Source organism: Gopherus evgoodei, chromosome 6 (genome assembly GCF_007399415.2).
Source record: "Gopherus evgoodei ecotype Sinaloan lineage chromosome 6, rGopEvg1_v1.p, whole genome shotgun sequence".
Lineage (NCBI taxonomy): Eukaryota > Metazoa > Chordata > Testudines > Testudinidae > Gopherus > Gopherus evgoodei.
This window is the reverse complement of record NC_044327.1, coordinates 29,614,965-29,628,880: the sequence shown is the minus strand read 5'-3', so window position 1 is coordinate 29,628,880 and position 13,916 is coordinate 29,614,965. Positions and strand designations below refer to the sequence as shown.

General features: G+C 43.2%; 2 protein-coding genes across 13 annotated transcripts in view; one reads left to right on the top strand and one right to left on the bottom strand.

Moving 5' to 3' along the window:
• Nucleotides 1–11,210, bottom strand: part of CCDC171 (coiled-coil domain containing 171) — a 274,485-nt gene extending 263,275 nt beyond the window's left edge. For all 10 annotated transcript variants that reach the window (XM_030565906.1, XM_030565904.1, XM_030565900.1 and 7 more), the window contains exons 1-4: nucleotides 11,048–11,210; nucleotides 10,321–10,498; nucleotides 4,293–4,431; nucleotides 2,143–2,317 (exon numbers count right to left, since the gene is read on the bottom strand). In XM_030565906.1, coding sequence (XP_030421766.1) covers nucleotides 2,143–2,317; nucleotides 4,293–4,431; nucleotides 10,321–10,367 — 361 coding nt within the window. In that variant the 5' untranslated portion in view covers nucleotides 10,368–10,498; nucleotides 11,048–11,210. The remainder of the gene's footprint in view (nucleotides 1–2,142; nucleotides 2,318–4,292; nucleotides 4,432–10,320; nucleotides 10,499–11,047) is intronic.
• A 78-nt stretch (nucleotides 11,211–11,288) lies between these two features.
• The window catches only part of PSIP1 (PC4 and SFRS1 interacting protein 1), an 81,962-nt gene continuing 79,334 nt past the window's right edge, over nucleotides 11,289–13,916 (top strand). Inside the window, exon 1 of one of the 3 annotated variants that reach the window (XM_030567239.1) lies at nucleotides 11,289–11,379. The gene's annotated coding sequence lies outside the window, so the exon portion shown is untranslated. The remainder of the gene's footprint in view (nucleotides 11,380–13,916) is intronic. The other 2 variants (XM_030567240.1, XM_030567242.1) reach the window with 2 other exon arrangements.

Genomic DNA, 13,916 nt, shown 5'->3' with positions numbered 1-13,916 from the left:
AGCCCTGAACCCCATCACTCGGGGTTGAAGCTAAAGCCTGAGCAACGTAACTTCGTGGGGGCCCCCTGTGGTGCGAGGCCCTGGGCAACTTCCCTGTTTGCTACCCCCCTAATACTGGCCCTGGCTTTTATATGCAGAAAAACAGTTGTCATGGCAGGTGGACTGTGGAGTTTTTATAGCACGATGAGGGGGCCTTGGAAAGCAAAAGGTTGAGAACCCCTGATATAGAGCACTCAGACAAAAAGATGGCTGTGATGGGCCGTCTGCCCCATACTGAGCTCTAAGGGGTTAACAGAGCCCTAGGGAGGCTGTGCAGGAGGCAGCCAATTAGAGAAGGGCTGAAGGGAGCATCCAGTCAGGGCCAAGCAGGCACATGTAAAAAGGGAGCTGCAGGACAGAGGAAGGCAGTTCTCTGCTGGAAGCCCAAGGAGGAAGGACTGTGTCTCTGGAGGGCTGAGAGAACTGCCAGCCCCCTGGACAGAGTATGGTCCAGGGGAGTGAGAGACAGGTTTGCGGGTGGAGGCCTGAGGTAAGGGCAAAGAGGATGCTGGGGCCACAAGAAATTATTAGCTGCAGTAGCCACTAAGGAAAATGGCTGAACAGTGGACTGCAGGTCCCCCAGAAGAGGGTGGCAGAGCACAGTGTGTGGCATGGCTGGAGGGATGTGTTGCTGAAGAGGATGCCGCAGCCCTTGGAGAGACATGAGTCCTAGAGCAGAAGTGACAGTGGTGAGGCAATACCTGAAGAGGATGCACTAACATGCAAAGCTAATTCCCAAGACAGCCAGCAGGAGGTAAGTGCACCCTGTTATAATGGCTATTGCCCAGAGCGAACCAGTTCTGCAAGTCTGAACTCCAGGTGGGCTGGGAACTAAGGGATGGATCAATTGCTGGAAGACTATGGTCATTGGATGAAGCTGATCAATGGGTCACCTGGCAAAGGGGACAGGAGGTATTAAAAAAATCTCCTATCAGCCATTTAAAATGGGGAGGGAGAAGGAGATGATGATGCTAACGATGGCTAGTCTAGACTCCATATTCCAGAAGTGAAGCCATGTGCAGGTGGGAAGGGGAGGGAAAGAACCCTAGATTCCTTAAAAGACTCTGACATTATCCCAAAGAATATCTCAAAAGTGGTGGGGAAACGGAGAAAGGGAAATACAAAAAGGCACTTCATTGTTTTTTCTAGATATGTATATATCTTGTGCTTTCTAAGGTAAAGAGTGATTGGTTTTAGAACCTCTTACGATGTCTGTGTGTTGTACGCTTTGACTATTAGGTGTCACTGGACAAGTAAACTGTAACCTATGGTACCCACAAACTGGGAGCTCTGGGAATGTAAGGTACTGGATGGCCTAGGGAGAGGTCAGCACTAGTTCTGAGAGATTAGGGCAGGAGCACTGTGAGTTCCCACTTCCATGAAGGGGTGACAACCTTTAGTTAGGAAGTAAGCTCTAGCCCACTCTGAGACCACTGTGGAGCCTATTTAGGTTCAGGCAGCTTACAACACACAGGCCTAGCATAGTGGAACTTAGAGAACTCATCAAGTTGTTGTTTTTACTTGGAAGAGCTTTACCAGAACTCTAACTCATTATTAGAGTTGCAGGGAAGAAAGAGAAGCAGTTTTATAAGAGTTAGAAATGAGATACATGTAGACCAGAGAAATGACCAGATGAGAAGTGACCAGGCATGGGCAAAAGTTTCTACAACAGAAATGGAGAAGAAAGGAAGAACTACAAGATTATAGTAACAACCTAGATGTGGGGAGAGAAGGACAAAGGAGTCTAATACCACCAAAGAGATGTACCTGGACAACAAGGATGATAGTGGAATTTGACTGTGATATAAAGAATAGATCAAGAGAAGAGCTGGTTGTGAGTGGGGAATGGAGAGCTGAAGAAGAGGAGATGGGAGTTTTGGTATGTTTATTTGGCAATGGGATATCCAGGATAGTTTCACAAAGGGAGTTGGAGAGGAAGCTGGAAATATAAGGTAGAGCTAAAACCAAACCAACCCAAACCAGTGATGGACTAAAGAACCAAATTAAGTCACTGCATCCCAGTTGTCTGCTTGACTCATAATACAGAGGCTTTGGACTAACAAACTTAGTCACTGTTGGGTGTTTAAAGTTTCTGAAACATACCTTGCAGCTGCTGAAATCGATTGCTAGCTTCACATAACTTTTCCTCTGCGGAGTATCTTTCAAGACCAGCATCTTTTCTGGCAATGACAAGTTCATACTCCAGACTTTGTCGAATGGCCTCTCCTTTCTCAACTTCAGATCGCAACCTGGCAATCTGGCTTTCATAGTTGGACAGCTAGAAGAGGAATCAGTTTTAGAAACTATTAAAAGTATCTATCATTAATTATAAAACTTGTGTATTAACTTTTCAAAGAAACACTAATAGAGAGGGATTTTTTTCCCCAGGTCAGATTGGTAGTGACTATGGGGAGGAGGGGTAAAATGTTCAGCCAAGCCGTACATGAAATATATTTTAGCTGGAACAGATCCAAAACCAAATTCAAGCTCAGTTTTGAAATATGGTTCACCGCCTAGTACACCCAGAACCTTGGAATTCCTTTCATACTGAGATATATTGCAAAAAAAGTTTGGGAGGCAGGTGATATACTCATGAACATTGGGGAAATTTTGCAAACATTTCCCACCATTCCTGACACCACTTCACCTATACTAGCATTAGCAACATTGGGAGCCTCAAAATAGATGGGTTGCTAGCTATCACCAAGGTTTTCAAAAAAGTAGCATAAACTTCTCAGGCTAATCAACCAACAGGCCTCTGGCAGCTGCTAACATGTTTACTAGGATTCCCCACATTTTGACCATATGGGGGGCTGAACTAAGTGATAGTAATAGTGGGACACTTTTTTAGAAAACATTTTTATTGTAGACGGGTCCAAAGTTGATTACCACTGCTTCTATACTCACTGTCAAGTTTACTTTTTTAATATACATGCTTTATACTGCTAAGATTGATGTTCAAGTTCATTTTAATAGATTTTTTTAATCTTCTCTCAATTTCTGTTTTATTTCAATACTTAGATTGTAAAACCATTTTTCAAGCATAAGACTTCTTTAAGATACGATAAAGTGAAATCGCTCTAAAAGGAAATATTCATTAAATAGCACATGCAAGTAAGCTGACAAGCATAATATTATTCTATACATTTTATTATTATGTGGAATTGCAAAATTACACATGCTGAGCAGTTGCAAGCATTTTAAGGTGTGTCCAATTTGGAGACTTTTGTAAATTAAGTTGGTGCAAAAACAAGTTACAATTGACTTCCAATTAAATTAAAAACATAACATGAATTCAAATTCTAACAGCCTGCAAAATAAAAAATAGCTTATTAAGAAAACTGACTTGAGTTGTATCTTGTAATCATGTATACTATTAGGCAATCCCAGTCAGTGAATTATTGGAAGCAGCAATCCTCTACCCTTATCAACCTGGAAAGTGACACTTCATTTGATGCCACTTATTGCTACCCATTACAGCTGTTGTCAGAGCCGTTATTAAATAAAGTGAGACATTCCATAGAGGGTTTGTGGATATAGGTAAACAACAATTTCCTCTGATCCCAGCAAGGATTTTCTTCAGGATGCATTTTCATACAAAACAACAATTCATGTAATCAGCATTTCATTCTATTATGATAATTTTGTTGCACAAGTGCTTCTAATTTCACCAGGTTGCACTGATCTGGCCAAAGCCTTATCTACAGTAGATAATCGTACCATTTAAACTTGAAACAAGGGATGGCACTGGGAGCAAGCTGAAAGGTTTCAGACTATCCACACCAGTCAGCATTACCCTGCTTCAAGTGTACATGTTTTCTGGGTGCATGTCTCAAACCTCATGTTTCAGGATCACACTCCATCAGGTCTCCACAATCCACTTTGCTTGCACTACCAGCAAAGCACAAAACAGAGCAGATCAGCACTACATAGCAAGGGGATTTGAAGAGGAGAGAAAGGAGTGATCCCTTACTGGTTAAATAAGATTTCCTCACTTACCCACATGGAGTTCATTGCAGGACTGACAAGTAAGCCCCTGCACACACACACACATCAGTCCTCTGAAATCAGTAAGGCTCTGTCAGCACATGAAGAATCAGAGTCAAATGTTCAAGAGATATGAAGTGGATACCATTATGTAATTTCCTTTGACTTTTTTTAAACAAGTCAGTGAAGTCTCTAAAGTGCAGGCAGTAGTGCTAAGAGTATTTTAATTAAAAACATTGATTTTTTTTCTAGGAATAAAAACTTACATCTTGGTTATGTTTAGTGGTTATATCCAGTTTTTCTTTTTTGGCTTGATGAAGTTTTCTTCTCAGATCTTCAGTAACATCCAGCTCTGACTGACTACTATTTTGCAGTAGCCTCAACTCACTCTGGATACAGTGTAGGCTGCAAAACAGAAGTATATTTTAACTATCATTTCTTCCCTGATTATATCAACTTTCATTGTTACTGATTTGATTAAATCTTAGGACACTGCAAAGGCATAAACCCTACCATTTAAAAAGATGTCCAGCAGATCTGTCATTCTGCTTCACTGAGATTCAAACTTATTTTTCTATTTACCATACAATACTATATCACCAACTATAAAATGTTGGTTACATCATGCACCTCTCTCTATCATACTATACCACACATTTGCAACCATCATTCCTTTCTGTGGCTCTTCCTTTTAAAAGGTGGGGGGGGGATATTTTGCATACTTGCATTCCCACAAAAACACCAAGTCAAAAAGGGACCTTGGTGGCTCTGGTTGCCACAGCCAACCAGACTGTTAAAAGTCTGGTCAGCAGCACAATAGAGGCCTAAGGCTAAGGCAGCCTCCCTGCCTTCCCTAGTTCTGTGCGGCTCCTGGAAGTGGCCAGCAGGTCCTTGTAGCCCCTACGTGCATAGGTGGCCAGGGAGGCTTTGTGCACTGCCCCCGCCCTAAATGCCGGCTCCACAGCTCCCATTGGCTGTGTACTGCAACCAATGGGAGTTGTGGAGGTGGCACCTGCAGGCGTGAGGGCAGCAAGCGGTGCTTCCCTGGCTGCCCATGTGTCTAGGAGCCGCAAGGACCTGGCAGCTGCTTCCAGGAAACATGATAAGCATTGCTAGGACCCCGCACCCACAACCCAGCCCAGAATCTTCTCTCGCACCTAAACTCCCTCCCACAGCCCACACACACACCCAACACCTCAATCCGGAACCACCTCCTGCACCCCAAACCCCTCAGCTTGACCTCACGCCCCCAGCCAGAGCCCATACCCTCTTGCCCCTGCACTCCAACCACCTGCTTCAGCCCGCAGCCATCTCCCATACCCTGAACCCCTCATTTTTTGCCCCACCTGGAGCCTGCACTCCCAGTCCAGAGCCCATATCTCCCCCACCCAACATCCTGCCCCAGTCCGGAGCCCTCTCCTGCACCCATAACCCCTCATCCCTGGCCCCACTCCAGAGCCCACACCCCCAGCTGGAGCCCTCATACCCTTCCTGTAATGCAACCTCAGCCCAGTGAGAGTGAGTGAGGGTGGGGGCGAGTGAGCGACAAAGGGAGGGGGTTGGAGCGAAAAAGGGCAGGGCAAAGACAGGGCTGCAGAGAAGGGGTGTTGGGGTTTGTACGATTAGGAAGTTGGCAACCCAACTGACCTACAAAAGCTTGCATGATTTTTCCATACAATTAGCAACACTGATGTTTTATATATTTTGGCCTAAACAAAATATTGAAAATATCACCAGAAACTGCTGTAGTTTTAAATATAAAAATAAACATCCTATTTACCAAACAATACTACAGTTTCCAATGAATGAGAACAAGAGAGAGATATTTATGGATCTAATGTTGCTGTCCAATCTGATAACATGAAAAAAAACCCAGCATAATAGCTTAACACTGTTTGTTTTTTAAAATGTTGTCAACTTTAATTGTTTCAAGGTGTTACTAGTAATTTAGGCAAAAATCTATTTTAAGCATCTAATTGTCTTGACAGTGTCCCATATATATTTTAAGATCTAATATTTATACTGTGGCTACTTTCATATCACAGTGTCTGTTGTTTTTATATGAAATCAGGCCACTTGCTTGTGTCACAGATAATAATTCCTCTGGGTGAAATGTACTTACTAAATATGGGAGATAATGAACATTTGCAAAACTGCACCTGGATTCAGTGCAACAGAACCACAACAGCTATATAGTGTTACTATGGGAGCTATACCCAAAGGAATCAACAGAGGAGGAAGCAAAAAAAACAGTTAAGAGGCAAAAGCACAGTGACAAGAAATTCATAACATAGCTAAAAATGAAATAACTTCAAATATAATGTATTATACACAAATACCTCACATTTCACAGCCATTACAATAAGAAGCTAAGAGTGTGGAGGAAAATCAAATATGGGTAAGAAGGGTATGAAGGGCTAGAATTAGTAAGAGCTACTGGGAAGAACACTGCAAAATCTTGATAGCTGTAGGCAGTATAGAACAATTGGGCTTTCGATGTTTTGAAAATGGATGGGGGGGGTAAATCAGAGATGGTAGGGAGGCAGACCATCTCTGGGGCAGCAGCACAAGGGATCAGCCTCCAACCAAGAAAAAGAGGAAGTGTGGGACAGAGAGGAAACCAGAAAATATAGGAAGCTAAAAAAGTATGGCATAAAAGGAAAGAAGGGAACAAGTTAGATAAGAGCTTGGCTCTAAGAGCTTTGAAGATGAGGAGAATGATTTTGTAGCAAATACTGACAGCTGTGAATCCAGCAGAAATCTTACAGAAGGGATGTCAAAGGCCTTTAGGGCAAGTCAGGCTCAGACTCGCCCATGCTCACCTTCCCCCTCACAAATCCCCTCCCCAGCTGATCCTGATGTGAAGCAGATCAGATGGCCTTGTTTAATTATTAGGCCCAGCTGAGTTTGGGTCATGGGATTTCTAACAAACGGCTGCAAGACCTCTGGTGGGAGAAGGTTAACTCTCAGAGCACTTGAAGGAGAAATGCTGGCTCCTGTGACAGGTCCTGGAAGAAGGGAGACATCTCTTGATGGAAAAAAGCCTTATGAGTTTGAGCTCTGTAGGAGAGCAGGAAATAAATGAGAGCTGAACCAGGAGGCAGAAGGCACTTTTTATGTTGCATCTGAGGCTATTCTTTAAATTTGTAACTAGCACCTTGCTGGGGGGTGCTGAGAAAGCAAAAACTGTTAGTCCCCTTGGGAAAGGGGAATGTGAAGGAGACTCAATGCCACAAGGGGGTGCTGTAGAGGTTCACTCTACCACAAGGGGTCAGTGGAATCATTGGTGTGTGTACAAAGAGTCATTAATTATATTACAACAGTGCTAGAGGCCCCTGTCTGTATCAAGGAATCATTCACTGCTGCCCCCAAAGACTATAATCCAGTGGCAAGATGCCACAGGTGGTATAGAACCCAAATGAAGCATTAAGACAAGGCTGTCAGTAGCAGGAAAATCAGGCTGCATTATTAGCCATGTATTCTGTGTCAAAGTGAAGTATCCATTGTACATACAGAGGAGTTATGGAGAACAGGACATGAAGGCTAAAAACTGTCTTTGGCCTAAGCAGTCAAAAGTTCCTGCTTTTAGATCCAGAGGATACATGAAGTTCTGATAACATGGTAGCCAGAAACCCAAGATGTCTATGTAGAACAGAAAAGCTTTCCTGTATTATATATTTAAGTTTAAATTTTCATAGTATAGTCCAGAGTAAATGGAGCAAACCAGTTTATACCAGTTTGGGATTTGGAACACTGCCTGTCAAGGCTTCTAAATTTTTATGACATTATTAATGTTTCAGTTTTTAATTTTAGTTTTCTATACTGTAAAGTTGCCTACAGGAAGAGCACACTAAAAATATTTTAAAAAAAAGTACTATTTTACACCTTTTTGAAGTCATCAAAAAGGTGCATGCATCAACTTTTTGGAAAGCCATTTTCCCCAAACCAGCAGCAGATGAAGAAGAGGTTGTCTAGAACAGTTAACATATCACACTGCTAGGCTCTGATTCAGCAAAAGATTTAATTACATGGTTAAGTGTTTTGATGAATTGGGGCCTAAACACACAAACAGCAAAACCAACAAGCAAAAAAAGTCAGACCAATTTGGCAAAGTTGTATATTTCATGTTTGGACATTACAGCCATGGAATAAAGTTTTGGAAGTACTATTAAAAACCAAAAACAGCAGCATAAAGCAAATTACTGAATTTTTATTTACAGTATTTGCTACATTGTCTCTGAAATCACATCCAACAAGGAGCTCTTCCATAACGAAATTTAATTTGATTGCCATGAAAATCAAAACATTACCAAAAATATTAATAGCTCTTGCCCCTTCAGAATGGCTTTAGACTGAGCTGCTTTTACTTCAAAGCGGAGGTTTTCAGCAAAACAACTAAGGCATTAGGGTAGCAACTTCTAATATTTATTATAAAATGGCTTAAAATTAATGTAATTTAAATTAGACATTTTAGATTGTGTACTTATACTCAAACAACCTATTAACACTGAAATGGTGTTTGGTTTTTTTTAAATAGAGTAACAGGAGAGGTGCAGATACAGAAGAGCATATGCCTCAGCTATGCAATAAATCACAACAACCACGGCAGAGTGTCCAACACACAAGACTTGCTGATATTTTACACCTTCCATGCACCCTGTGTGGGAGCTATTCCTTGTACACACATCATATAAAATGATGAACAGAGGATTCTAACTAAGACAATGACAATGATAACTGGAGGAGATAACTAAAGAGAATGAAGGTGGTAAGGCTGAACAAACACACACATACAAACAAATGGATTTTTATAAGAATAACAGAAGCTGTTTGTTTCTATCATAAAAGTAATTGTGAGATGACGGAACAGCCTTGTTCAAAGTGTTCTTGCATTCTTTAATATTCCTGATGGATAATCATTTAGAAAATATGCTTTTACCAAAATCATACACAAAATGCCATCTTTCACACTTTCTCTAAAATTCTAAGAAAAACAAGAGCAAATGAAATAGCTATTGAATACTACATTGCAAGGTAATGAGAATTTAACATAGGTAACTCAGCAAATCAATAAGTTGACTTGAAAGTTCAGTTGTGTACTGCAATCATATTGGTTACAATATTGTAAAAGTTGTCTTAGGGGGTTTTCTTCACACCTGACAAAGTAGTGTAATTATCTGTCACAACTAAGAGATTGATTTTTTTTCTTCCACTTGTTAATTAGCTATGGTTTTTTTCTGAACTTGTATAGCCAAAGGGGGATTCTGCATATCTACCCTAACCAAAGATCATGTTTCTAGGAAAAAGGATCTACCACAGAATTCTGCTATCACTGCCAAAGCAGTTGGGAATCCTGTACTATCATGATTTAAATGACAACAGCTAGTACTTAGGATCAATGTTATTATTATGAATCAAGGTTCTCGCTAATGATGCTATTGTTTCAAGACAATGTGTACTCAACAAAACAAAAATATTGATGTGAATGATAAGGGCCATATCCATGGCCATGAGTCTGCAAATGCAGCCTTCCATGGTGTGCATTTAAAAAAAAAAAGTGATTATGCATTCCACTCACTCTAATAAACCAACTGAAAGTACTTGAGAAACCAATAAACTATTTGGTTTTCCAGAGGGCAATCCACATCATTTACTTAACTATAAACTAAAGGCAGAAATTTTTAGAGGTGGTGCTCATTACTTCTGAAAATTAGGTCCAAAATTTGTCTAGGTACTGAACTGATGAATGACAGATATACCATGGCCTAATTTTTCAACTGTTTGTGTAGGGCTTTTATGCCAACTGTTTGATTCTCTCCCCTGCATGACAGTCCACTGCAAGGATGCTGACAGAGAATTTCTTGTCTGAATTTGAGGACTCTCAGTCCCATGGGACATGCCTCAAGGTTTTCAGAAAGTCAAAGTTTCAGTTCAGTATACAATCGTTCTGAACAGAGTCTTCCCAGTCCCCAAGTATTTAGGATTAGTACTATAACTGAACTTTCTATAAGGTGTAACCAAATGACATCTTGTCTGGCAAAGGAAAGACTTTTGTAACTCAGTACAAATGTGCCTAACTGTATTTGATGACCCCTTCTGCCTCACTGCCTTTTTTTCCTTTTAAATACCTCTGTGCTTTCCTAGCATTTCTTGCACTTAATTGGAGATATCACTTATGCCCTCAGGCCTAGCTGTTGTCAAACAAATTGTATCAGATTAGCACAAATGATATGTAAATTCTCACAGAAAGACAATATAAATTACCGGATTTTAAAATAAGGAACTGAAGCTCACCGTTTGATTTCAGGAATAGTGTAACTGATTGGAGGGGTAGAATTCATTATGACAAATCTCCAACTTTTATATTTATAGTGTCCGGATAACAAACATAATCTTCAATTATATTCTTTTACAGAAACTGAGACACTTCAAAGATAACTCTTCTCTTTGCATCATATGGATATATTAAAACCTATAACATAAAAAGGGCAGTTTGTTTCTCATTGTAACAAAAAATCAATTGTATTTACTTTAGGCTCAGTCACGTTAACGCTTACTACCAGATATAGCTCCACTGAAGCCAATCAGAGACAGCAAAAAGAACTATACCCCTATGCTGGAGCTGAAAATGCATGTTTTTGAGGACAATATTTGATTCTAAATTTACAATAGAAGGGGAGTGAAACACATAAAATTGTCTTTTTGTAGGTTGTATCCCTCCATTTCCCTGATGACGCATTCATCTGTGGGTTTGGGGTGTTTTAGTTTTAAAGTCACAATACAGATTATAGGTCCCAGAAAAATTTTAAGGTAGGTCAATATTTGGGCCTTCACTGCCCCATCTGACTCCATTAGTCCCCTGCACGCCCTTTCCCCCATAAGCTGCCGGCTCCTCAGCCCCACCTCTCCCGTCAGCCCCCTTCTCTTCCTGCCCCCTCTGCCTCCCGACCCAGCTCCATCAGCCCCACTCCCAAAGCCATCAGCCCTCCCCTGCTCGCCCAGTCTCCCCGCTGTCCCCCACCTCTGCGGGGCAGCAGCGCTGGGGAGCAGTGGCCGGTAGTGCCGGACCGGCCGGCAGGCACTAATAGCGGAGTCCGGGCTAGGTGGGGATTGACGGTGGGACAGGCTAGGCGTTAGGACCCAGAGATGACCAAAAAACCCACGCCGCCCCGCCCTCAGCTCAAGGAGAAATGTACAACGGCCACTTCCGGTAACAACACGAAGGCGGCCTTGTCCCACCCCTCTACCCCAGAGCGGTGCTTCCGATTGGAAGGACAGAGCATTGTGACGCATCACGCTCCCAATGGCTGGAGACAGAAGGAACGATCTCGGTCTGGGCCCGACAGGATAGAGGTACGCATGCGCAGTAAGGTACCGATTGGGGTCCTGGGGAAAGAAGGGGGGCGGGGGGTGAGTTCTTCTCCCGCGCGGAGCTCTGTAAGTCCCGCTCGCCTTGCGAGGAAGGGCAGGAAGAGGACAAGGAGAAGATGTTTGCCGGCCTCAGAAGCAGAAAGTCCAGTGGTGCTGGAACTAGGGGTGTTGATGCACCGCCCCGCACAGCCCCACCCTGCCCCAACTGAAGTAGTAATAGCAAACAGCAAATTCACGGTTTCCATCATCAGCATGGCCATTATGCTGGTTAAGATTTCCGGAGAACACTGTTGTAATGTGCTCACGTAAGCTACAGTTTAGTCACGGAGGTCACAGAAGTCAGGGAATCTGTAACTTCATTTTGTGGTACGGTGACCAGAGAGCAAGTGTAAAAAATTGGGTATGGGAGTGGGCGGTGTAATAGGTATCTATATAAGAAAAAGACACAAAAATCAGGACTGTCCCTATAAAATCGGGACATCTGGTAACCCTCTGTGGTGGTTGGGAGCTTCAGATCTCGCTCCAGCAGCGAGGGCTGGAAGTGGTGGGGTTCCCCCATTGCCTCTGGTGGCCCTCGAGCTCCAAGCTGCTTTGGGGGCAACGTACCCTGTGGTCAGCAGGGGAATCCCTGAGCCTTGTCCCTGCCCCCCACCTCCTAGCTACTAGTGGTAGCAGGGGAATCCCTGAGACCTCTGGCTACCAGTGGCAGCAGGGGAAACCAGTGCCGGCAGAGGACCCCCAAGTCTCAGCCACCAAAGGGAGAACCTCTGAGCCCCCAGCTACTGGCAGCAGAATCCCCGAGTCCCCAGCCGCTGTGTGGGGATCCTCGAGCCCCTGCCAGCAGAGGACCTCCAAGCCACTGGTGGGGGAGCCTCTGGATGCTGGCGGGCAATGAGGGAATCCCCAAGCCCCTGCCGGTAGAGGACCCCCAAACCCAAGCCACGGACAGGGGAATCCCCGAGCCCCCACCAGCAGAGGACCTCTGAGCCCCAGAACCTCCGAGCCCCCAGCGGCAGGGGAATCCCCGAGCCTCTGACCTACAGCAACAGGGGAATCCCTGAGCCCCTGCCCAACAAAGGACACTGGAGCCCTGAGCGGGGAAACTCCCGAGCCCCCGGCTGCTGGCAGCAGCAGGGGAATCCCAGAGTCCCTGGTTATGGTGGGGGAACCCCACAGCTCCCAGCCACTGCCTATGGGGGTACCCTGCAGCTCCCAGGCAACATGGGAGGTGGGGGCACCCCACAGGTCCCAGCCCCCATCGGCAGCAAGGGACCCCCGGAGCTGCAGGTGGCAGGGCAGCTGCTGCAGGGAGCTCCTAGGGGCTCCAAGCTGCTTCAGGTGGTGTAGGGATCTGCACATGCCCATTTTGTCAAGTATATGTTTAGCAAAAGTCAGGGACAGATCACGGCTTCCCGTGAAATTTTCTTTTTTGCCCATGACCTGTCCGTGACCTTTACTAAAAATATCCATGACAAAATCTTAGTCTTACATATAACACACCAGCTTAACCCCATGCAAGTAGCCTGTTGTGAACACAGGATACTGGGAGACACTTTATGCTCTCCTGACTTCAAAGAATAGACAATTCCCATACCATTCCACCCCTCAAGATATGGAGAATAGCTACAATCCCAATGTCTTTTAATTTAGTATAACTGTATAATGGGGGCAGGCGGGGGACATTTCCCTGTAGAAAAGCCCTTTGCGGGAGCTTGCTGTGCTGGTTCAAGGAATGTTTCAGCCTTCAGCCCAGAGATTTCCTTGAGAAAGATGGAATCAAATGAAAATAAGTTTATAATGAATGCTGAATTGCAATATTAATTTTCTTTTGGGGCATGTGCTCTTTACAGAGTTTTGTATAGTGCACATAGAAGTTTAAAATATGATCATTGCCTTGTGGGATATATCATTTGTCTTATTATAGTATATGGAACTGTTAACTCTGGCTATATTAGAATAATATTGTAATGTGTTTGGTTTATTTGTCTTTTTATTTTATTTACCTAAGAATGCATAAATATCATAGTCTAGGCATAATAGCTGGACTCATTTTGAATGGCTTACCAGTTTTAATTCACAACAAAATTGTGAGCCTGTTCACAAACAAAACCAAATTCTTTAATCCTTTCAGATGCCAAGAAATATTTGATGTTTTCACATTTAAAGTAACTCTGCTTTTGACCTCTTTTGAAGACACTTTGCCTGCAGCTGGAATATGTCTAGTCAGTTTTTTAGTCAGAAATAAAAGAAAAAATTTACACCCACTCTGCGCTAAATTTGCACAGCTATGAACAACTACACAAGATGCAAAGTTGTAGAGAAAAAGTCCTACAATTCAAATTTCTAAGGGATGACAGATTTCAAAAGACTACTTCCAAAGACTGAGAAAGCAGTAATGTTCTCTACAGCAGTGATTCTCAACCTATTTATCATTGTGGACCGCATATGCAGCTCACAAAGTGTTATCTGGGCCGCAGGTTGAGAACCACAGTGTCCCCTACAAACCCCTATGCCCAGTG